Here is a 25,393-nt window from a genome sequence, read left to right as displayed (position 1 = left end):
ATTCGTTTAAAATTGTAAACTAATGTCAAAACATTCAATCTCTTTAGCTCAATGACTTAGATATGGGCACTAAAAAAATGGGTGGCCTTCAACAGTTCTTGTGGAACAGCAGTGGAGGTCAGTCTCGAACATCATCGAATGCAACGAATTCGTTCGCAGCCCTGTCTACATTGATTGATTCAAAAAGTAATAATGACCGTAATGATCGCAATGATCGGAATGACAGAAACGATCGTGGTGGTCCACGAAACAAGAGTTCATATAATAAGAACTCAATGGAAAGGGATCGATATGATCGAGGTAAGAATGATGATTGTTATAAAAGTTACAAAACTAAATGTTAAAATAAAAAAAAAAAAATCAGGTCTTCATTCTCATGGTGGTTCAGCGCATGGATCTAGGGAAAGTTCTTCGTCACGTAATAATCCAGGTCGTGGTATGATGAATGCTTCAAATATGCAAAAATCAGCTAGTCACAATAAGAATCAATATCAGTCAATGGCCCCTAGAATGCAAAATAAGGTTAGTTTCTAAATGCCAAGTATGCTGGAAGATGTAATAATTTATTCTGTTTCTTTTTTTTTACATCAGATGGGCTTACCAACGTCGTCGTCTTCACATCAACAACAATTATCAAACATTAACTCGAGCACATCATCAGCAGCAGCGTCATCAAATGTAGCGTCAGCAGCAACACCTGTAGAATATGAATCACCAGCTGTTGCCCCACCCGCTGTATTCGATGAACCCACCAAAGAAGAAGAAACTGCTATGCGATCAGCTATACCAGATATGGTTGAGGCTGTCGCCAATCCAAAAACACTCAATAGTGTCATACCATGCTTGACAAAATTCAAGGAAAATCTGCGTTCATATTTGTTATTTATGATTTTAACCGAGTATTTGCATTTGCGGAATGTTGGTCAAGTGCAGAGACGTTATGCGGCCAATGTTGTCGCATATTTATTTAAGAGAAATTACATAAGTATCGAACACTTTAAATTGGCATATAAACAATTTTGTGAATATGCCAATGAGCTTGTACTTGATGTACCCGAATTATGGATGTATATATTTGAATTTGCAGGTAAAATTATATAACTTTTAGCAAATGCAATTGATGATATTAATTTTTTTTTTATTAAATACCAGGCCCGTTATTGACGAAAAAAATTATAACCATAAACGATTTATGGGAAAAAGAATTGGCCGAACAAAAACTAGGAGTTAGTTTCATTAAGACTCTCCTTACATATTGCACTCGTGAAATAGGACCAGACTTCACTCGTGCTATGTGGAAAAATTCAAAATTAAACTGGACCGATTTCATGCCCGAGTCTGATGTCGCTAATTTCATTAAAACAAATGTAGGTGTTTTCTTTTCATCAATTGTGTGCGGGTTCTCATTAATCCTTTCAATTTTTTCAGAAATTTGAATTCTTGGAAGATGAATCAGCGAAACCGAATATTGTCGTGACAGAAGATAAAACAAGATTAAATGAAAAAATAATTGAACGTGTAGATCACTTAATTAAAGATGGAGCATCAGTTGAATCTGTTATTGATTATATTAATGTGAGTGTCAAATATAATTTTTTTTCCATGTCGTGTTCCAAAAACTAATTTAACTATTTTTCCTGTTGCTGTGATTATAGGGCAATGTTACTGAAATCGATAGAACATTAACACGATCACTGACAACTTCCATTTGCAACTTAGCAATTCCTTTCAAAGATGGTACATTTAAGTTAGAATTACCAACGTTTCAAAAGACTTGCATTCCTATAATGGCACGTCTATTGGATTCAAAAGAACAATTAGAGCTTGAAGCTCTGTTCGCAATGCAATTGCTATGTCATCGGTTGGAACATCCTATGGGTAAATAAAACACTACTCTCACCCATTCTTCTAAATTCTAAACATTTCTTTGTTTTTAATTGTTTGCAGGCCTTTTAGGTGAACTTTTTGGTGAATTGTATGAGGCTGAAGTTATACAGCAAGAATCTTATCTAAAATGGAGAGATTCAAAAGAAGAGGCCTTAGCTGGCAAAGGTAAATTAAATATGTTTTTTTTTCATAAATTAAACCTTATTAATAAAATCATTGGTCAATTTAAATAATAAGAAAAAATTTACAATTTACAAGATCCGCATATATTTTATACCTTCCATTTTATGTTTTTATTTCACATAGGCGTTGCTGTTAAAGGATTGAATTTCTTCTTCAATCAAATGCTTAGTGGTGAAACGAGTGACGAAGCTAATTAACATGAAGTTCAATTGGGTTTAAGTGTCACGTATCTCTTCTAAGAATAATATCTAAACTAAAATTACTTAAAGTAACAAAAAAAAATACAAAAAAAAACAAAAAAAAAAATCACATACAAAAATAAAAAAAACCATGAAACATTATTCGATATATTTTGAAAGCGATAAAAACATCAAACTATTCATATCCTTTTCACACAACCATGCAACGGTAGATACAAAAAAATACCAACCCCTCATGTTTGGAAAACAATAGAAATGAATATCTTGATAAAAACACGCGTAAACAAACATTGAATTATAAATTGCAATTTATTGTTTCTATCTAAAAACAAACCAAGCATGCAAAAACATTTTTGTTTGTACAAATATAAAGATGAATAGACCATGAATTATATTGGGAGCTCATCTTGTTTTATTTTTATTTTTAATTTCTTTTTTGTTTAATTTTTTTTAATACATTATTACTTGTTTTGTTATAAATATTTTTAAGTAGTAAGAAACAAAAAAAAATAAATATTTTCAATTTTAATCGAATCGAGTGAATACAGATGATCAGTTTATAATGCTATAGATAGGGAAATGTATTAAATATATTAATTTAAAACAATTTGTATCACATACGCAAAATAATAGAATTTTGTGACCGGTTACAGTAATAAAATTGTAAATAAAACGAAAACAATAAATAATGATCTGCTGAAAGAAAAAAAAAATAATGAAAAAGCAAAAAAAAAAAAAATATATATATAAATACTTCTACTATTATGAGACGATGAATAATGATGGCAGATTTAGCTGTCAATCGACGTTATGTTTTTATTTGTATTATATTTGTTTTATTTTTCAGTTTCTCCTCACTAAGAGTGGACTTAAAATTTAAAAAAATATTAAATAAATAAATATAAGCTGCAGAATCAAAAATACAAAAAATATGCATATATATATATATGTATAAATATATATATATATATATTTATAAATAAAAATAAATATTTATATATATATATGTATATAAATATGTTTATATGCATAAAATACATAGATGTATACGCTTTATATATATATATATATAGAAATATATATTAATGCGTATATGTATACCATTTGTTAAACATGAGCCTGGTGCAAATTATACTAAATAAGTTTACTGCATTTTTGATTTTGGTTATCGGGTATTTCGTATAAATACAAAAAATAATTTTATTTATTTTTGTTGTATTAGATTTTTTTTAAATAATAATTTAAAAAAAAACTGAATGAATAGATAAATGAAGATGTCTTTTTTAATGTAAATAGCTTTTGTATAATAATAAAATTTTGTGTTTAACTAAAAGAATAAATTACAGCGAGGTTGGCAAAAAAAAAAACAACAATTTCGTTCTACATACATAATATTATTTTATGACCTCAACAGTGTTGAGATACAATAGAATATTACTATATACCTAATTTTGTATAATATTTTATATATATTTTTTTTAAAGGAAACAATGCACACATATACTAAATTAATGTCATTAGGAGGAATAAGTTTGAAATATACTCTTTTTTTTTCATTTTCAAAAAATGTGCATTCAACAACTGTGGACATAATCTTTAGACTTGTTGTTATTGATTTGTTTTTAAGAATTTTTTTTTATTTCCCATAACATGACTAGAACATAATGCAATTTTGTTTCGTTATCCTATTGCTGTTTAAAATTTCCAAAATAATTTATGCATATATATATATATATATATATAATATATGTATATAAATATAATTTCTTTTATTTCCAAAATATATATAATTATATATATATATATACATACAGTTATTGTAAATGCATTGTATATATATAAATGAAAATTTAAAAAAAATATGTATAGGTGACCACTTTTTTACATTGCAAATAAAGGAAATGAAAATGAAGAAAATACACATTTATATAAAGTATATATAAATATATAAAATATCAGGAAAAAGTACTATATACATACATAATATGGCTATAAAGTGTTGCTACTTCTCCTAGATACGTTTTATATAAACAAATGAAAAATTAAAAAAAAAATATTTCCAATTATAGGAAAGACTAAGGTATAAATGAGTAAAAAGAAGCGATTAATTATAATAAAATTAAAAAAAAAAAATAATATATAATAATTATTAATATTTTTGGTAAGAATTTATAGATATTGACGTGTACACCAAGCACACATATGTTTATATATGTATACGTACCTATTCTGATTGGTAAAACATATATAAAAATCTATATGTATAAAAACTAAACAAAAATAAACAAACACAAAAAAACTAAGAATAAATTGTCTCCTTTTTTTCGTTTTACTGATCGTATTCCTTAAGCACGGCGTTTTTCTAACGCCATTTGAATCTACGACGTCAATTTACCGCAGCGTCATTACAACATCGGTGAATTGCCGTCAAAAAATACTTGTGTGCACACCGAGGCTTACTAAGTCTGTGGCCTGTGCCTACGTTCCTCACATTTAATGGAAGATTATCAATTTTTTTTTAAATATCTTACTTTCTCGCATCCTTTTTGCTTGTGAGTAATTTTGGCAGTTCAATCGAGAAATTATCTTGATAATTTTCCTACAGACACAGTTTTATTCACATTTTTCCAGTCTGTCAAGCAGTTTGATTCAGAAATGTTTCAAGGCGAGAAAAATTTGTTTATAGAAACAAACGAATGTGAGAAAATGATTTTTGTGTCGATTCACATTATTTTTGTTCCGATTTGCGTGTTTCGTGCGAGAAATTTCTCGATGCGAGAGTTACAGAACGTAGGCACTGATTATGGAATGGAAAATTTATAAGATTTTCTGAAAAAATCAAGGTTATGAGCTTGTAATGAACACGCGCATACATTTAGGTACAAAATTTACAAACCTATTTTTTTTAAGATTTTCGGAAAAAAAATCAAATGTTTCCAAATCCATCAAAAGAGAGGTCTCTTTAAACATAATTCGTAACCGAAAATTAAAAATTTCTTGGAGTTATTTGAAGTTAATTTCAGAACAGTGCGGTGTCAAAACTCGAAAACAGAGATACAACAGCGAGCATTAGGGCGTTCGTTATTCTTGACTCAAGTTCCTAAGTGGAAAAACTGTTTCTAAGGCCACTATTACGGTTGTTTAATATGAACACGATATTTGATATTTATCAACAAAACGAATAAATCGGTATTACCGTGGTCGACTATCAAAATTGATAAACTGTCATTGCTAAAAATTTGAGATCTATTGTCAATAGTTCTTTTGATAAACTCGGTATTATGGATGTCAAACATTTTGCTATGTATGAAATTTTCCATCAATTGCCAATTTCTTCCCGATAGATTTTTCTCATCATATATTTTCACTAAAAAACGTCGTTGTTGGACATTTTCAGTCAAATAAAATAGGTTTTGTGAAAAAAGTTTATTTTCAAGTATCAGTGAATAATGTCCTCGATAGAATTATTTTTTACCGACTTCCTAAAAGGAGGAGGTATTCAATTCGTCTGCATTTTTTTGTTTGTGTTTGTTACCTCATAACTTTGGACTAATTGAACCAATTTTGTTAATTCTTTTTGTATTGGAAAGCTAGTGGCTGCAATTTCATTCAGTTTTGGCCATAGGAACTATTAGAAAAACCATAAAACCCAGTTTTGATCCATGGAAGTCGGTTTTGTTTTTTTTTTTTTGATAAAAATGATTATTGGAGAGAGCGAAAAGGTTAAGAAATTCGATTTGAGGAAACCATTTTAAGAAGGAAAATACGGCATGCTTCAAATCCATTGGAATTACGAGAAGATATATGAGTGATTTTTAGGGCACTATTATGACTCGCGTGTCGAACCTGCGACTCAAGTCGAACGATTTGGGAAACACTCATATCGTGGTACCTGTTCTGATTAAAAAACTAGGACTAGGCCCGCAATGCAGCCAAAATCAAGAAAATGATGTGAAAATATAACTTTTAAAACGCTAAATGCCTTACAAAAGGATCAATAACTTTGATTCGATTAAGTGCCGGGTTTGCGCAAATGCCTCATGCAACCTCGGAATTTGCTTCCAATAGCTCTATAAGTCTGGTTAGTTGATTTCTGTTGCAAACTATTCTAGCCCTAAATCAAGTAAATATTTGTTAAAAAATAAAACAAACCTTATTAAACAAATAACTTACATTTTTTTGAAATAACAACTCGCAAGTTAAAAAACCAACGCAACAACGAAGAAATAAATTAATGTGAAAAGAAAAGTCAAAACAAAAATAGCGCCTATTCACAATTGAATTATGACCAATGTTCACAATAGAGAAAAATTTGTCAATTGACACCCGTAATACGAAAATGTCTATCAATTGATAAGTTTATCGTTTATCTATCAATTGATATTTGACCTAATTTTTTCAGATTTATATTTTGACGCTTAATGGCGCCCCAAGAGGGTTAAAGTTTTTTTTCATTTAAAATAGGTATATGTTCACCTATGAGGTCATTTTGTTATAGCTTTTAAAGTAAAATTTTTGATGAGGTTCTTGTCTAAATTAAACACCGTTTTCAAAAAGGTATAAACCATTTTTCTAGTGTCGTTTTCCAAAATTCAAGGAGTGACACTCCTAGCTATATAATCACTCCAAAAGGAGTGATTTCAAATTCCAAAATTGAAAAAGGAGTGAAGTTTTGGAGTGAATTCTTCACTCCCAAAATTTTGAAGGAGTGACGGAGTGATTACCAATACTTCTACATTTGACTTCATGGACTGCTTGTCAAATTGTTGGGTGGTTGTTTTAACTTTTTTTTGTGAAGGAAATTATATTTATTTACAAAAAAAATTCAATAAAGTATTGTAAAAAATCACTAAAAGTGAATTTAAAAGATTGTGTTATTATTTTATTCATTATTTCGTATTACAAACACATGCAAAGCAAACGTCAAATAACTCCACTTGTCAAATTCTTCGTGAACAAATTCCAAAATTGCACGAAAAAGGAGTGATTCACTCCCATAATTTTGGAAAACGACATAGGACTTGGGGTTTGGTCAGGGTATTCATGTTTTTTTTTGGGTTTATTAAAGCAAGCATATGAGTAGCATGAAAAATAAAATAACACCCAAAAACAACATGCATGTCCCAGGGCCCTATTTCGTATTACGAAACGAAAGGCAAAACAAGAATATACACAGCCCAACTAGCACAAACAGCTTCTATAAATTGAGATCTCGCAGGTACTACTTTTTATACAGCTTGTATTGAGCTTGCTTCAGAATTTAATTGCTTACAGAAATTCGAACTTGTTTAACAACTTCTAATAAGTTGTTTAAATACTGTTAAAGAAACTTAAAGGCAAAAAAGATTCTTTTCGGAAAAGCCTGCTAAATGAATTTATAGAAGCTTTACAGAAATTACCAAAGTTTTGTATTTGATTTTTGGTTTTGATATTAAATAATCTAGGTCAGACACTTTTTGGTTTTGACATTGAATAATTTAGCTCGGACATTTTTTTGCTATTTGAACTGATTAAGTTTTTGATTTCATTAATGAATATACTAGGATGGCCGAGTGGGTAGAGTGTTGGACTACCACCAAGCAGATACGAAGTTCGATTCCTGGGTGTAATAAAAAAAATTATATACTTTTATAATTATTATTAATAGATATACTAAAAACTAATGGAATGTTATATATAATATCAGATCAAAAGATAAAATTCATGATTTAAAACCGGTTAAAAAAGAATTCTTTTTTGTTTTTGTAGTTTTTTTTTTTTTAATTTCAATAAGACATGTATTAAAGAGCTACACAAGCTCTTCCGAAGCTATCTGTCAAATCTCAAAGCTTCGGTAGAGCTTCGGTAAAGCTTCGTTTAAGATCCTTATAGAGGGTCAAATTTGTATAACGTTCTCCTTTTTCCATGCCCAACAACCTTACTAAAGTTTAAAAGTTTAAAGCTTTTGTAATACCTTAACCGAAGCTGAAATGGTCCTCCCAACGGGAGGACAACGATATTCACGACATAGAGCGATTTTGTCTAAGAATAAGAACAAGAAGTACTTCTTTGTTCTTAGGATTTTGTATAACGATAAACGAATCCATGCATCAGCGCATCCAACTTCACGCCTATGGTAAGCTGTCAAAAAATGAGTAGATAAACAAAATCTTTAGTGGGAAAATATTTTTTTTTTTTATGATTCTTGTGGTATTTGATAATATTTTCTATTCAAAAACATAATAGCCCTGTTCCATTGGAGGTGGTAGTCTACTAATAGTAGATTTTTTGGTTAATCTAGTACTATCATCTACTCATGCTCTTCTTCCCGAGTAGATACGATTTGTAAAGGCAGAACTATAATTGGCGGATGGAGTCGGATGCTAATGTCAATTGTTGTTGTTTTCCGTAAGTTTCCATCCGTCGAGTGCGGTTGCGAGATTCGGAATCAGCACACAAAAATCCTTTAGAAAAGTATGGTTTGGTTCAAGCTCCATTTACGTTGCCGACCAGTCAAACTATCCAAAACAAATTATAATTTGTATGGGATAGTTTTTTTTATAGAAATAGTTTTTCCACTAAGGAACTTGATTCTCGAAAAACCCTAAGTAAGGAAGGCCCTAGTGAGCATACCTTTCCATTAATAAAATACAAATAAAATTCATAGTGTTTTACCAAACATTTAATATACATAATTTATGTGGTACAAAAATTTTGTTTAAATTTGCTTAATATAATTATAGGTTTCTTTTTTCATCAATTGTGTCTTCCTCGTCTATTGAGATCACACAATGGGATAAAATACATTTAGCTAAAAATTTATTACCATTATTTATTTATTGACAATTAATTAAATTTTAATCTTAATTTCAACGAAAATCTTTTTAGGGGAGAGAGTAGTAGAGTAGAGTAGTGATTGACCCCTTATCACGTATCAAATAATATAGTTTTAAGGTCATCGGGTAGAGATTGCTTCATACTTTCAATTTGATATAAAAGTTTTCTTCTTGTTTCATTCAATTGTGTTGTTGTACCGACAATAATTTCTTCATTATTTACACTTAAACATGAATTATTAGAATTTTCGTTAATAGACGACGATAGTTTAAGTTTTTGTTTTAATTTAATAATCATATCAATTATTTCAACTTCCTGTTTTCCTTGAGCCCATTGATTCAAATCCTAGAAAAAAAAGAGAGATTAAACAAAAAAATATATATAAGTAAAGCAAATTTTAAACTTACTGCTCCTGATAATGCTTGTAGCTGTATAGACTGAAGTGTTCGCTGTAATTCTTTGTGCCGGGTCTCATACCAACCTTTGAAATTCGGCGAGTTAAAGAAACGTTGATAAAGACTTTTCCAATTTCCTTTTAATGGAGATGTCAAATGCGGACCAGATTGATCTAAAGTAGCTAAAAAATCATCTTGTTTAAATTGATTCGGACTTGGTGCTGATTTAAATGGGCTAATATCTCTTTGGAGTGGCATCAATGAGGCCATATATCGTTCGAGCGGTATCATGAAACTTTGGGTGAGTTCAAGGAAATTTCGTCGCAACAATGCCGATTGAACATGTTCTGGTCTCTTTGTATTCACACCGATTAGAATTTTTTTGATTAATGCTTTGTCCTTTTTCAAAAAGGGTTTGTACTTTGTTATAAGACCAACAGCATTGTCATTAGTTGATGAATTTATTCGTTTATTAGCTGCTGCTGATGATGATGATGATGATGATGTTCCTGTGAAGGAGGATGTTTTTGGCACACTTGACGACGATGATGTTGGAGTAGTTGCTGCTAGATGCGACGTTAAATTAAAACAATCATTCATTGGTATCCGAATCATATGTGGCCAGTCTTTTAGAAGCTTCACAAAGAACGGATTTGTCACGCCAATTATAATACCTGGTGGTACTGTTGTTGTTGCTGATTGGCCTTGTTGCTGTTGCTCACGTGTGAATTCTTTAAATTCACTATCATGAATTGTAAAATAAGGACGTGATTCTGCACAAAATTCGAGTGGTGCTATAAGTGAAACAAGTGATTGCACCATATGTGATGTATCTGCTGGTGATGAACCAATAACAACAATTGGTTCAGCTGTCAGAACTAGTTCCCACAAAGTGTAAACATTTGATATTACACAGGATAAACTTCGAAAAACATCAATTTCGCTAACTGACGAGATGTTTTTTGTTTGTAAAATAGGATAAACATCACAAGTTAGTAGTTTTTTGTTTTTGTTAAAATTACAATTTAAATTATCTATTGTTGTCTTTGTTGTTGTCGTTGTTGTTGTTGTGTTGCTGATGTGATTGCCACCTTTGCTATTAGCTAGAGGAATTACTGTTTGATAGACAGTTTCAAATAATGAAAGCCGCAAAAGTTCACCAGCCTGCAATGATGGCCAGTTGGAAATTTGATAACAAGCGGATTCAATCACACTTAGACCATGTAAAAAATACATTGGAGCCAGCTGAGAGAGTATTTCGTAAAATAAATTAAAAAACGGAAGCCTCGTAAGTAATATGAAACTCTGAAAGAAACAAACAAAATTTTTATTTTGATTTGGTGTCACATTTGTTTCTGTTAAAATTAATTTTTTTATGAATATAAAAAAGAGCGTCGGAGACAAAAAGGAACCCTGAGTTTCAAAAAATTAAATAGGTAAATATTTTTTGTATTATTTTTTTTTTTAGTAATTCATTTTTATTCTACTTTTCTTAGCATAGTTAACAAAAACAATGAATTTATAAGCTATGGCTTTGCCGTCAGCTTTGTATTATTTATCAGCCCTCTTATGCCCTCTTTCACAGGAACAAAAAGTTCAAAATACGAGGAGTTTTCGGGACGCGAACAACTTGTTGTCCTCAACTCACAATAGAGGAAAAGTTAAAATTTAATTTTTTCGGGTGCAATCTTGTTCACTCACAATAGGACTGAATATGTTATATCGTCGCTTGAAAAGCAAAGTGACTGCTGTAAACTTAATTCGGAACTAGTTCGTGCGGGGTCTTAAGGTAGTAGTTAGACATGGGAATCAACCACCAGAACGACTCAATGAACAAACCAAGCCTTGTAATTTTTAACTGTATTAATGGTCCAAAAACCGACGAAAATACTCTTCCGGAACATAAAATTTCACTTTTCGGGTTTTGATAAAATAATGGCAAACTATAATTTATGACTTAACCCCTTTGTACCCGGCGGCAAAGAATTGTCTCGTTTCTCTGTTTTGCGGTTATGTGCCCCCATTGCAATTCCCATAACTGCAGTAAAATGCTTCCAAATTATTCTTCGTAAAGTCGTTCCGTCATGTTAATGGGAAAAAAAATGAAAAAGTTGTGACGTCAGCTTAGTTTGGATGCAGCATTGAAGAGGGGTTTCTTCTGAGTAAAAATATCAATATTTTGAGAACGAATTCTTGTATAGAAATTTTGTGAAATACATATACCTACATATGAAGGGTCCAGGGGAAAAACTCATTTCGAGAAAAACGCATTTTAAAATTTTGTTCTTCATACTACTTAGTACTTAAGGCACGTCAGTTATTTATTTTCTTAGCAAGGCTTGAATTTGTTTTCTAAAAGTAAGGATGCCATCAGACAGTGCTCAGTAAATACCAGAAGACCTCATCATTAGTTTATTTTTGACAAAAAGTGGACATGTGCCGTTTTTCCCCTGGACCCTTCATATATCTAACTAGTTATCTTGATTTATCTCATACATCTACTCAATAGCTAAGATCGCATTCTTAGATTCATAAAGTGAAAGATTGGCTGATCACTGTGACACAATAAACATAAACATACATTTGTATTTTGTTAGTAAAAATGGGATGAATCCATCAGTTTTCAATTTGTTTTCATCCAGGACCCACTAAAAAATCCACATTCACAAAGCGAAATTATAACATAACACCTACTTTATAAGTCCTAAAGTTTGGGAATTTCAGTACCAAATTATTGTTTTTTTTTTCCTTTAAAACAAAAAATTTCGGGGGGGGGGGAGTTTAACCCCCAAACATCGATTTTCGCCTCCCATTCGTTCGATCAAGTGCTGCTCAAAATTGTTTGTTCTGCTAAAGCTTTAAACGTCAAATTATATATTTTTTTAGATTCCACAATTAATTGTATAATCTGTTATTTTTCATAATTTTATTTTATTTTGTTTATATTTTTTTTGTTAAAATTAAATTTTTTAATTGTTTTAATTGTTAAATTATTATTATTTATTAATTGCTTTGTACTCTAAACGCGTTAAATATTATAACAAATAAGACTAAATGTACCATGTTTTTTGCAACTCGCACACCAACGTTTGTTGCTAAGTTGTCGTGTTGTAAGTAAGCACACATCATGTAAATGGCCGGGTTCAACGCACCATCTGAACTTAAGTTCAGATTTTTTTTGACGTTGAACGCAAAAAATCAGATGAAAAAATTTCAGATGACATTAACGAAGAATCTACTTTTTTTCTTTACTTAGATTGACTTCAGTGAGATCACTTCAGTATTTGTAAAAATTCATAAAATCTCTTTCTGCTATCCACTTATGTATGTTTAATTTTCTTCATTAAGTTTTTTTATTTCCTTATTTATTTTAAAAATTCCATTTCCACACATAAACATGCGAAGGAAGAACACAAAATTATATTAATTACATTGCATATGTAATATCCTGAAATAACAATGACACCGTAACAATGTCCAAACACAAAAGAAATACAAACGAATCCATTTATAATTGTATTAAAATCACAAAGTTCAATATTTCGCGAAATGAGGACAAGAAGGTTCTATCTGCCCTCTTATCACTTTAGAGAAAACGAAGATGTAATATTTCATCGTGTATAACTTTTAAACCAAAACTTGATTCTAAACATGTTCTTCAATTTTTACATTATATTGTTTCATGGATTTTGTTGCATTAATTCAATAAAAACTATAAAGAATAGTTAATCAATAATTTATAATTTAAAAAATCGATAGAACTTTGTTGCTCAACGATAAGGTAAATAAACGTAGGACAAGAAGGTTCTAATTACCAGATAGAACTTTGCGCCACGGTAAGGAATTTGTTTGTTTAGGGAATTAACCAAACAATACTTTTCCAAAGGTTTTTGGTGTGCTGAACTCGAATCAGAATTCAGAAACATTCTATCAGCTCCCGTTTTTTAAATATTACCGTTAGAAAATGCAAAAACACCTGTTTCTGAATCTATGCTGCAATGTGAGGGAATTTTTTTCAACACTTTTTGTGAAGGTTTGTATAAGAATTGCTCTTCTGCTTTAAAAATCTGTTTAAATCTTTGCGATGTTTTTTTTATAATCCGAGATATTTTAATTTGAAGTTACTGCAGTTTGAAATAACGTTATTGATAAAATAAGCCAAAACTCACGTACTTAAACTTAAGATATCTTGGAAAATAAAATTGATATCGGAAAGAGCTATAAGCCAGAAAAAGTGTTTTTGCATTTTCTAATGGCAATATTTCAAAAACTAGAGCTGATAGAATATTTCTGACCCCGGATTCGAGTTCAACACACCAAAAATCCTTGGAAAAGTATTGTATTGTTTATTCATCCAAAACCTTGTGTGCAGTGTTATAAAAGAAAAAACAGAAAGGATGAAGTTTCATGTACATAAGTAAAAATTAAATAAGTTCACAGCATTTTTTAACAATATATACCTATTGAATTCACAGCACTAATTTCATATATTTAGGAATGTAGGTATTGCACTGGGTATTGTAATACCAGTAATTCCAAGGAGTACTAGGTTCTAATGATGTATGTTTAAATATTCATTTACAGCAATAAGGTTCTATTTACGACGTAAAATTCAACTAGGTTCTATTTCCGAAATATTTTTTGTTTTTTAAGGCAAAAGGTTCTATCTGGCAATTAGAACTTTGTAAACTTAAATTCATATTTAGTGTTTGTAGATAGAACCTTGTTGGCTTCAATTTCATGAGTTATTTCATAAACGGAAAGAGATAGCCAAATTTGGATAGCGGCAATGCGTAGCCTTTTTAGTGTAATGCAATATATAACTCAATTTTGGAAAAAATGTCAGTTAGAACCTTGTTGTCCTAAGGTCGCGATTTGTGTGTAGCACATTTGGCACGTTTACCAATTTCACCACCACAAACACAGATCTGAATTTTCAGATAAAAATTTCCACCTGAAAATCGTAACTAAATGTCAAAAAACGTAACTAAATGCCACCTAACTTTTTATGACATCTGACCAATCAGAGCCTCTAAAAATTCAGATCTTAAGTTCAGGTGGCCTGCGTTGAACGCGGGGAATGGCGTTTTTCTTTTTTACCTCTGAGCAGATCACGGAACTGTCAAAAAAATATCTATGTTTTTTTTTTAGCTCAGATATATGTATTTTATAGTTCTGAGTTTTATCGGTTTGCTCAGGATAAAACGACCTAGAAATCGAGCAAAATGCTGAACGAAGCCATAAGAAAAAAAAAATGCAATAAAAAAACGCCAAATGATAAAACAACCAACAAAAACAAACAAAAGACTTATCAATTTCGTTGGCCGAGGAAACCAGTAACTGAAGGTTTTTACCTAACAAAAAATTCAACATTTTTTAAATTTGGCACACACATTAACGGATGTCTGGAGACTACCCAATGGTGGCAATGGTGCAGTGGATGTAGTGCTTGACTGCCAGCCTGGGGGTGTGGGTTCGAGTCCTACCTCAGGCAGCATACTTTTCTTTATCCCCCAGTCAGGAAGCCACCCGTGGGATTATATGAGATAATAATCATCTTATTCTCAATTCACTGTACCAACAAAAAAATTCCTTCCTATCTTTCTATTCCTTCTAACTAGTGCCGTGAGTATGCATTTAAAAAGACCTTAGGTCTTACAGGCATATAGTTTAAATTATTATTTTTATTATTACCCAAAAAAAGTCCCCAAGAATCCGAAGTGAGCTTTAGCTGTAATTAAGTTTCACGTTTAGCTTGATACCTGTTTCTCGAATCGAAAAATTTTGTTCCGCAAATGAACAAAACGAAAAAAGGAAAAACTGAATAAAAACGCATGTTTCCCTTTTTTTTTGCCGATAGATAGTTATTTTAAAAACGGTCCGATAAACGATTAAATGCATTACCTTTTTTTTTGTAATTAATAAGCATCACTTTTCGATCCGAGAAATAGTTTTCAAGAAAAACTTTAAAAAACTTCATGTTTCTCTTAATTGCCCAAGACTTCACGCCGGTCGGCTTCGGATAAAAATCAAAAAGCTCAAATTCCGATAATATCTAGTATAAAAATAAAACAGCTTTGAGTTGAAAACTCGCCTTTAAAAAATGTTGATAAAGAACATTTTGTTTTCCCCAGCTTAAATATTTTTCTGATCGAATTTTTAAAAATTATACCGAAAAAAATCCCTCACTTTCCCTGACTATAATTGAATCGTAAGTTGTAAGAACGGAATAAGTCCATTTTGCCAAATTGTTGGAAAAACGCAAAAAACTGAATAGCTTCTGTGTTTTACTGTTTTCAGATGTTTGACCTTCAGATAAAGATTATGTAGATTTGAGTGATACATTTTTTATCATTATTGTGATACATTTTTTTTATGTTTTTTTGTTTTTTCTGTCGCAAAATATTAGATGTTTTATCATTTTGATGTCAAATAAATCACATTTAATAAATATAATGATTGTTTTATTACCAGTACCTGGGTGACCGAGCTTTGCTCGGTATCCTTAAATGTTATAATATAACTTTCAGTGAAAAAATTCAAATGTAAACAGCAATTTTTTGGAGTGGGTTTGAGTTTGCAATGACCAGTTTTTTCGCGGGTTACAAAACACCACATTCCCACTTTATAATCCAGTTTATTTAAGTTTGAATATACGATCAGCAATGAATAGAAGGGTTACAGGAATCTGCATTATCGAAAATGCTTACAGCAATGAGATCTCTTTTTGTTCAAACTTTAATTTTCGGGTCAGAAAGTTTTGGATGGTGAATATAAAGTTAAGCTTTTTTTCAAGTTTAGCCTTGTATGAAGAAATACTATTTTTATCCCTGTTTTTTTTTTTTTTTCTGTATCAGTGGATGCTTTACTCCTTTCTTTTTTTTAACTTATGTATACAGGTTATGTATGCTGATTGGGGAACTTAAGGGCTCTCAGAATTTGGAACCTTGTTCATCCCGAATCCTTACGGTTTTCGATTTAATGCAATTCTTGTGAAATTTCGAAAAATCCCTACTTGGCAACAGTATTCTGCTTCCTGCGGCCATTAATCAATAATCGCAAAATATTACAATTTTAATTCAAGAAAACAGGGTTTTTCAGAACAAAAAACAACCAACTGAAAAACCCTGTTTTGTTGAATTCAATTTGTAATATTTTGCGATCTAACTGCAACTTTGGAAACTTTTATACTTTTTTGAAAACTACAATAAGAGGGCAACTTTTTAAAATAATAAACCATTCTCACACCGAAAAATTTTTTTGCGGTGTTGGTCGCAAATAAAAGTTAGAAATAGATTTTTTATAAAACTTGAAACTGTTAGTTAATTTGCAGCGAAATGGTGTATGGAATACAAAATATTTTGATTAATTAATTGTTCCTAATTATTTGACAATGTCGTAAAAGAATTTTAAAAAAACAAAAATCAATAATGGGCGCAAGAAGCAGAGTACTGTTGCCAAGTAGGGATTTTTCGAAATTCCACAAGAATTGCATTAAATCGAAAACCGTAAGGATTTGGGATGAACAAGTTACCAAATTCTAAGAGCCCTTAAGTTCACCAATTAGCATATTTCGTTTGATCCATTACTTTTGGGACACCCTGTATATTATAAGATTGACATTAGGTCAACGGTGTTGCTTTTTGTGAGTTATTTTGTTCTTATACGTTAACAATAGTCGCATTAAAACGAAAAAAAAACGTAAAACAAAGATAATTAGTGATACCAAATCAACAAATTACTTAAAAGTTTCAATACATGATCAAAAAAGTCATGATCTAAAAAATTTTGTTTAGTTATTGTAACAAAAAGAAAAAGAACAATGCGTAACACATGGAACCATCCTTCAAAAATTTATTGAAATCGTTGAATCTGTCTCCGCTAAAAAAAAAACTAATATAAGAGAAAATACTTCCAAAATGTTGTATCTACCTAGAGGACCAAACCCTGAAAATTTCATCGAAATCTTTAAAGTTGTTACAAAAAAAAAAATTCTATATTTAAAAAGTGGGCTTGGCAGTGGGCGGATTTAAAAAAGAAAAAACTTCCAAAACTTTTTACTTTCTTAGATAAACAAACACTGAAAATTTCATCGAAATCGTTAGAGCCGTTTCCGAAAAAAACTTTTATGTTAAAAAAGTGGGCGTGGCAGTGGGCGGATTTTTCAAAAAAAAAATTCCAAAACTTTTTACTCGCTTACATAAACAAACCCTGAAAATTTCATCGAAATCGTTAGAGCCGTTCCCGAAAAAACTTATATGTTAAAAAAGTGGGCGTGGCAGTGGGCGGATTTTTCCAAAAATACTTCCAAAACTTTTTACTCGCTTAGATGAACAAACCCTGAAAATTTCATCGAAATCGTTAGAGCCGTTTTCGAGATCCCAATTTTATATATATTTATATATATATATATATATATATAAACAATTTTAGCTCGTTTAAAGTTATAAGATAAAAGGTAAGATGCAAAGAAATGCAATACATAGCACGGCTCAAGATAGCCCTATTCATCGCAACTTGACTCATAAAGGCGTGTTTTAAGGGTTTAATTTTTCAAGAATTATGACAAATTTTGCAATTGGTTGGTTGTTGGAGTGTGTTTTTTAGATTCTTCAGGAGAGTGATGAGTAGGTAAATAAAATGCACGACTGGGGCCGCACGTACTTGCTCTTAGAGTTCAAAGCACTTTTATGTTAGCTTACTTGTAGATTATAAGAGCTGCCTCTATATACATTTTTAAGAAATTTGGTTGATGTAGGGGAAGAGCCGGCATGGAGGCCAAATGTTCGTTAGATACAATTTTATTTTATTTTACTTGATTTTTTTGAGAAAAACTAAAAATGCAGTTTTACTGCAATTACTTTGAATATTACCTATGCAAAATTTTATCAAAATCATTACAGCCATTTTTGAAAAAATTGCAATAACTCCATAATGATGTACGGGAAGAGCCGACATCCGCGATTTAAAAAAAATGTAAAGAGTAAAGACCATATTTCCACTATCCGTATTTTTTGAGAAAAACTAAAAACGCAGTTATGTTAGAACTATGTACAGCATTACGTGTGTTAAATTTAATTAAAATCGTTAGAGCCGTTTTCAAGAAAATTTCAATAACTCGAAAATTTTGTATGGGAGGTATACGTTCTAAGCGAGATATTAAAAAACAAAAAAAACCAACCTTGGAAATTACGAAAAAAACATCCATATCAACTTTCAACAAAATCCGTCCACCCGTTTAGGCTGTAGCTACTTGTACAGCACTAAAAACTGTCAAAAAAAAAGTTCGCGGTTTTAATCAAAACTAACATTACGATGATGGAGAAGTCAAAAAAAGTGCCGGCAATTCTGTCTGTCTGTAAGTCTGTCTGTATATACCTCGAGCTACAGCCTAAACGAGTGAAGTGATTTTCTTCAAACTTGGTAGTTAGCAGTTTTTGGTGCTTCCCTAGAGAGGAAATTGAAATTTTTTGTATGACCAAAACTAACGGTACCTGCCGTACAGCGAAAATAGAAAAGTAAATTTTTTTCAGAAACGGCTCTAACGATTTTGATTAAATTTTTTTGTATAGTACTATACATAAGAGCCAACTTTTGAAATAATAAAAATATTTTTTGTACCGTTATTAACGGTACCTGTCATAGAACGTTTTTTTTTGGTTTCTGAATATCTCGTACAAAATTAACCCGATTTCAACGAAAATTTTTATGCAAAAGCGTTTAGATAAAAATAATATTAAAATTTTAGAAAATTTTCAAAAACGCATTTTTGGATTTTTAAAAAATATTTCATTTTTTTTTTTTGAAAAATCAAGTTTTTGAAAACCTGTTGGTGAAAAATTTTTAAATTTCGTTTTTTTGTGTAAATTAATTGATTCTTCAAAATGGCATACCAACTTTTTTTTTGAAAAATGTCAGAAATTTTGTATATATAAAAAATTATTTAAAAAAAAAAAGCTCTAACGATTTTCGAATTTTTTTTCTTCTAAAAATACGTTTTTATACAAGTAATAAAATGGTATACTTGGTTTTTTTGTAAAACATCATTTAAAACGGTGTTTAATTAATTATAAAAACAGATTTTTTTACACTTCTTTTGAAATTTCTTGGAAATATCAAATTTAAAATTTTTCCGAATTTTCTTGAATAAAAAGCTTTACCATTAGAGTTACTTTTAGCATAAAAGCAAGTACATGCGACCCCAGGCGTGCATTTTTTTTTTAAATTTATATCTTGCTTAGAAAGTGTACCTACCTCTCATTACAAATTTTTCACGTTATAGCAAATTATTCGAAAACGGCTCTAACGATTTTGATTTAAATTTGCAGACGTAATACTCAAAGCAATCTCAAAAAAGTCAAATAAAATAAAATGCACGACTGGGTCGCACGTACTTGCTCTTGTAGTTCAAAGTATCGTTATCTTAAATATCTATCGGAAATTTAAGATTTTGTTTAGTGTCGAGAAAAAATACAAAAAAAAAATTAAAGTTAAAAAAATTACATTTAAATTTATTTTTTTCAAAAACCTTTTAAAAATTTTTTTTTAAAAACTTCTTTTTAATTTTTTTTACATTCGCCAGTTCAAAATTATGTCTATAAATTTTGAATAAAATTGACTTATGTTTTGATGAAATTTATGAACTTTAAAAATATGTCAATTTTTGAAAAACGGCAACGCCATATTTCCGTTCTCCGCATTTTGCAATACCTCGAAAACGTTATATGGGAGATATGCGTTAAAACGGAGATATTAAAAAAATAAAAAAAAGGGGTCTAGGGAATTACGTAAAAGTCATCTGTACCAAGTTTCAAGCAAATCCATCCATCCGTTTAGGCCCTAGCTCGATGTACAGATGGACGTACAGACGCACAGACGCACAGACGCACAGACCGACGGACGGCATGACGAAAACCACTTTTTTGATCTTCTCCATTATCGTAATGTTGGTTTTGATTAAAACCTCAATTTTTTTTTCTACACGAAACCAATACTTGCCCTATAGAGCAAGTAAAAAATGTTTCCATTTTATAAAATTTTACCCTAAATGTCGGCTCTTCCTCCACATTAAATTTTTTTTAAATTTCTATCTACAAGTAAACTAACATATAAAAGTGCTTTATTTCGTGCATTTTATTTCAATGAGTTTGAGTTCCGCATTAATATGATGGGTTGCCCGAAAACCAGGAGTCACTTCGGTTAAACCACAAGTTTGTTCTTAACATCATGAAAATCTTGGGTAAAATCACAATGTCGTGTCAGTAAAATTACGGGTTTCCCCGATAAACGGATCACTCCGAAAACATCCCGCTGTTTTTTTTTTGTAAAACCATGTTTTTCCCAAGTAAAATCACCTCAACTTTTTCAAATATGGTCATATATGATAGCTTCATTAGTCCTTCTCATTCTCACGTGAAAACTTGTAAGGAACGTGATTACAATCACACGAAAGTTAAAATTACGTGTAACTCGTAACTGTTAAATTTTTTTAGCGTATAAAAAAACAAAAACAATTGAATTCACTGTTTAAAATTTAAAAAAAAATCACAAAATTATATGTATAAACTAGCCAGTTCGTAGCCTCCAACCAGTAGTTGGACTGGCATGTATGATGTATGGGTTGTTAGTGAGAAAAGGGGAATACATTCACACCTATTACGTAAGTCGTTTTTTATAAAACGACACAAAAAACGACTCGCTCTTTGAGCCTCAATTTTGGCGTCCAGAGTGAGTCCTTTTTTGTGTCGTTTCATAACAAACGACCTACGTAATAGGTGTGAATGTATAAAGCAATTATCGTGTCATGGGAAAGAGGGGCGAAGAGCGAAGGGGACTGCCAAGATAAATTTCTTATTTAAGACAAATTGTAGCTCCCAGAGCAAGTCATTTTAGTATACAAACGTCTTACGTTATATTGGGGATTTTCTCATGCAAAATATGGGCAAAAGGCGCAGATGCCGATTACTATTTGAAGGGCGGCGAACTTGCTGTTTTAGTCTAGAATATGGAATGTGCAATGACTAATGGGAGAAAAAAGTCATTGGAAAATTTTTTTTACAGAATTCTGTCTGCAAGACATCAGAAAGTCGTCATGGAAAAATTAGTTGGACTTCGATGAGGTGAACAGATCGGTCCCCAAATTTGCCGCCCCTAAAATCTGCCGCCCTAGGCTCCAGCCTACTCAGCCTTCTGGTAAATCCGCCTCTGCTCAGAACAAATTTTGGGAGTGGAGGTACAACCGAAATGTGAGTATGCAGCAGTTATGCAACCCGATATGCCCACAAACTTTCATTAAAATCGTTCAAAACAAGATAAGCACAAATTTTGTTGGACCACTTTAACCATTTCATTCCAAAAAAAAATTGTTTCGACCACCCTAAGCATTTAGGGGTATGAAAAATAGGTGTCTGACGATTCTTAGACCAACCAGAAATGACACACAATTTCATAAAAATCGGTTCGTCTCAGAAACACCGCGACACCGGAATTGTATGTATGTATGTATTAGATTTGTTGTTGAGACCCGATTTCTGTTGGTATTGGAAAAGCTTCACACACTACAGTTTCAAAAATTTGAAATAAATACTAGAAAAAGTGAAACGAAGCCCGCCGGGTCAGCTAGTAATATTATATAACAGAAGAGAAACAAACCTTTTGGAAGTAACCGCGTGGCAAGGACGCCTCCTTTCTCTGACGAAAATACACAAAACCCCAATAATGAGCTTTGTCTGCTTTCTGCACAGAATTACACTGTGTATTGAATCGTTTATGCTCGAAGCTCAACGAAGTGTTTTTATTGTTATCATTCTGGTGATTGCTTCCATCTGCTGCTAGTCTCAATCTAACATGGAACTGAGTGTCGCCCATGCAACCGGAATTCGAGTCTGGAAATGCCAAATAGCAAATATTTGTCTTCTCTTGTTCAGATGGAGTGAATTTTTCTGGATAAATAACCTAAGAATGTGTGAAATTTGTTTATAAATATTAGGAGAGCAAAATCGTAACAACAGGACTAACCTCGATTGCTTGGCCAAGTTCCAGATCGAATGTAACCACGCACATACAATGAACCCATTCCGAAAATCTTGACCAGTTGCAAGAACTTGTTGTTGTTTCTGTATCAGTGCCAGTTTGCAGTTTTGTGTTGTTTTTGAGATTACTTCCTATTTGAGAATCTTTTTCTTCACTGATTTCCATAGCGAGAAGGAAAAGGGGCAAGGAATTTCACACAGATTTCCAATTAAGTGTTTTTATTTTTCTATTTTTTTTCAATTTTGCATTTTTTTGGTGAAGCTACAATTTTCAACCAAAAAACATTTGTCGTGGAATTTTTTGTTTAGCAAACAAAAAAAAAAATATGTCCAAGAGAATGTTGTTTTCTTGATTTCTCTTGTTTCTTTTCTTCCCGCGCGCGCAATGATTTGAGGAGATATCTGAATTTAATTTGATTTAATTATGTTAACAATAATGATAAGCATTTGTGTTGTATAATATTTGTTAGTTTGAAACTAACTCTATGGGAATTATTTGTAGTTATTTGGTCAAACTTCTGAAATGTGTGTTTTTTTTTTGCACAACTCTTCTTAAAGCTGAGAACAAGAATTGAATTAATTAAATTCTGTCAAAAAGAATGACATTTCTGCATGAATTCGGACATTCGGAGTAGGTTTATTTTATAGACGTGTTTATTTCGTTGAATCTTTCGGAGTTTTTGGTGTAGAGGCTAGAGATTGAAATGCCTCAGAACTGAACTTTGTGGCCATGTTCCGTAAATTTTATCTATGAAGCCTGGTACGCTGCTCGCGCAAAATTTTAGCTGAGATAAAATTCCCATACAAGTTATCGATAATTTGTATGGGATCCATTTTATCTCAGCTAAAAATTTTCTATAATTTGTATGGGAGCTAAAATTTAGTGCGAGCAGCGTACCAGGGGCTTGATGATAAAATAGTTGAATGACTTTAAAATCCATTTTATAAAAAAAAATCTGAAATTGAAGGAGATATTTTGCTCTATTTTTGGAAGAAAATGGATTTTAGAGACTTAAGCCTGGTACGCTGCTCGCGCTAAATTTTAGCCGAGATAAAATTCCCATACAAGCCTGGTACGCTGCTGGCGCTAAATTTTAGCTCCCATACAAATTATCGAAAATTTTTAGCCGAGATAAAATGGATCCCATACAAGTTATCGATAACTTGTATGGGAATTTTATCTCAGCTAAATTTTAGCGCGAGCAGCGTACCAGGCTATATCGCAAGTAAAAATGTAAAAACATAAGGTAAAATCAAAATACTAATTTTTTTTAACTTTTTGTTAAATAAAACTCTAAAATGACTTTTTTAATTCACTGCACTATCAATTAATCAAACACTGAAAACCAAATAGTTGTATCTCTGCTAGTTTTTAAGAAAATCGAAAATTACTAAAACTTCATTTTTTCCATACGATTTTTTATGCTGAGTACGCTTACTTTTCTTGAAGTTAACGAAAGAGGAATATATTAAGTTTGAATAAGTGACACCCAAGTCTCCTATTTTGTTCAATTATTCAATCTGTGAAAATAGACCTAATCCTAATACTTACAGTCATAAAATTAATGGTGAGATCATTATTTTTAATCTTGTGGTGGAAAAAACTGTCACAACATGAGTTTGAAAATTTTCACTTTTTGACTTTTTGCAAAAAGTGGCCGTTGTAGTTATACCTTTTCTGGCGCTATTTTTGTTTATGAAAAAAACTACAAAAATTGTTTTTTTTTTTTAACCAAAAAATAAGCTTCCTGCATCATTATTTTTAATTTTTTGCTCGCAAAAACTTTAGAAAATGAGTTTGAAAATTTTCAAACTCATTTTCTGACAGTTACCTTAAAGAGTGGGAATTTTACACAAGTAACATTTTTTATATTACTTTTATTTTACTGAGCAAAAAACCGATTTCAGATCGAGTTTTTTTTTTAAAGGAATTCGACATCTGAGTGCTCACTGCTCAGTCCTCATCTCTCTTTGCGGGACGCACCTTATGGATTGGCCCCATCGATAAACAATGCCAAGACTGGAAGCTTTCGTACGTCTCTCCCCCCAAAACCCTTTTGTGTTCAGTATTGTCTGTGAATATATGTGAAAGCCACCACGTTGGTAAGTGACGTTAACACTCACACATTTATAGATTCTCAACATTCACCACACATCGGACACGAACACAACGATAGGTTCACGACATTCACCACACCTCGCAACTTGTAGGCAAACGTTAGTTGACGGCCGAGTTTCCAGCCTTGGTATTTTTTGTTTATGATCTTGTGCGTCTACGTCTTCGTGTAGAACCAGACCTTTGTATATAAAATCTATAGTACTATCATGAAGTGCAATTTTTTAGTTTGTTCGTTACCTGAGTGGTCGCGAGGGCGCTTAGATCGAATTAATAATAGGAGTAAGTGATGAGATATACATTTCTGTTTCAAATTTGACATATTTTTTAGTTCGTTCGCTAGCTTACTTTTTTGGTGGCGCTGTTTTTTCATGATAGTACTATAGGTTTTTTATACAAAGAACCAGACCATAAACAAAAAATACCAAGACTGGAAACTTTCGTACGTCTTTCCCCCCAAAACCCTGTTGTGTACAGTGTTGTCTGTGAAGATATGTGAAAGCCACCACGTTGGTAAAGGACGTTAACACGCACACATTTATAGATTCACGACATTCACCACACATCGGACACGAACTCAACGATAAGTTCACGACATTCACCACACCTTGCAGCTTGTAGGCAAACGTCAGTTGACCGCCGAGTTTCCAGTTTTGGTATTTTTTGTTTATGAACCAGACCAATCTTGGTATAGTTTGTTTGTGGTGGTGGCCATAAACAAAAAATACCAAGACTGGAAACTTTCGTACGTCTTTCCCCCCGAAA

The 25,393-nt window shown here is 31.5% G+C and overlaps 2 protein-coding genes across 8 annotated transcripts in view; one reads left to right on the top strand and one right to left on the bottom strand.

Moving 5' to 3' along the window:
• LOC129920731 (eukaryotic translation initiation factor 4 gamma 3) overlaps positions 1-3,038 on the top strand; it is a 49,662-nt gene extending 46,624 nt beyond the window's left edge. For all 7 annotated transcript variants that reach the window (XM_056002298.1, XM_056002297.1, XM_056002299.1 and 4 more), the window contains 8 exons: positions 48-300; positions 365-522; positions 592-1,087; positions 1,153-1,367; positions 1,429-1,575; positions 1,656-1,878; positions 1,948-2,052; positions 2,194-3,038. In XM_056002298.1, coding sequence (XP_055858273.1) covers positions 48-300; positions 365-522; positions 592-1,087; positions 1,153-1,367; positions 1,429-1,575; positions 1,656-1,878; positions 1,948-2,052; positions 2,194-2,267 — 1,671 coding nt within the window. In that variant the 3' untranslated portion in view covers positions 2,268-3,038. The remainder of the gene's footprint in view (positions 1-47; positions 301-364; positions 523-591; positions 1,088-1,152; positions 1,368-1,428; positions 1,576-1,655; positions 1,879-1,947; positions 2,053-2,193) is intronic.
• A 5,871-nt stretch (positions 3,039-8,909) lies between these two features.
• LOC129920551 (protein DENND6A) lies at positions 8,910-23,097 on the bottom strand. The gene is made up of 4 exons (XM_056001874.1): positions 22,499-23,097; positions 22,133-22,435; positions 9,494-10,786; positions 8,910-9,431 (listed from the first exon to the last, which is right to left on the bottom strand). Exons 1-4 carry the CDS (start codon positions 22,676-22,678, stop codon positions 9,177-9,179), a joined length of 2,031 nt encoding a protein of 676 aa, XP_055857849.1. The 5' UTR covers positions 22,679-23,097; the 3' UTR covers positions 8,910-9,176.
• Positions 23,098-25,393: the final 2,296 nt, after the last annotated feature.

Source organism: Episyrphus balteatus, chromosome X (genome assembly GCF_945859705.1).
Source record: "Episyrphus balteatus chromosome X, idEpiBalt1.1, whole genome shotgun sequence".
Taxonomy (NCBI): domain Eukaryota; kingdom Metazoa; phylum Arthropoda; class Insecta; order Diptera; family Syrphidae; genus Episyrphus; species Episyrphus balteatus.
Note: the sequence above shows the minus strand (reverse complement) of the source record. Positions and strands in the feature narration are given on the sequence as shown.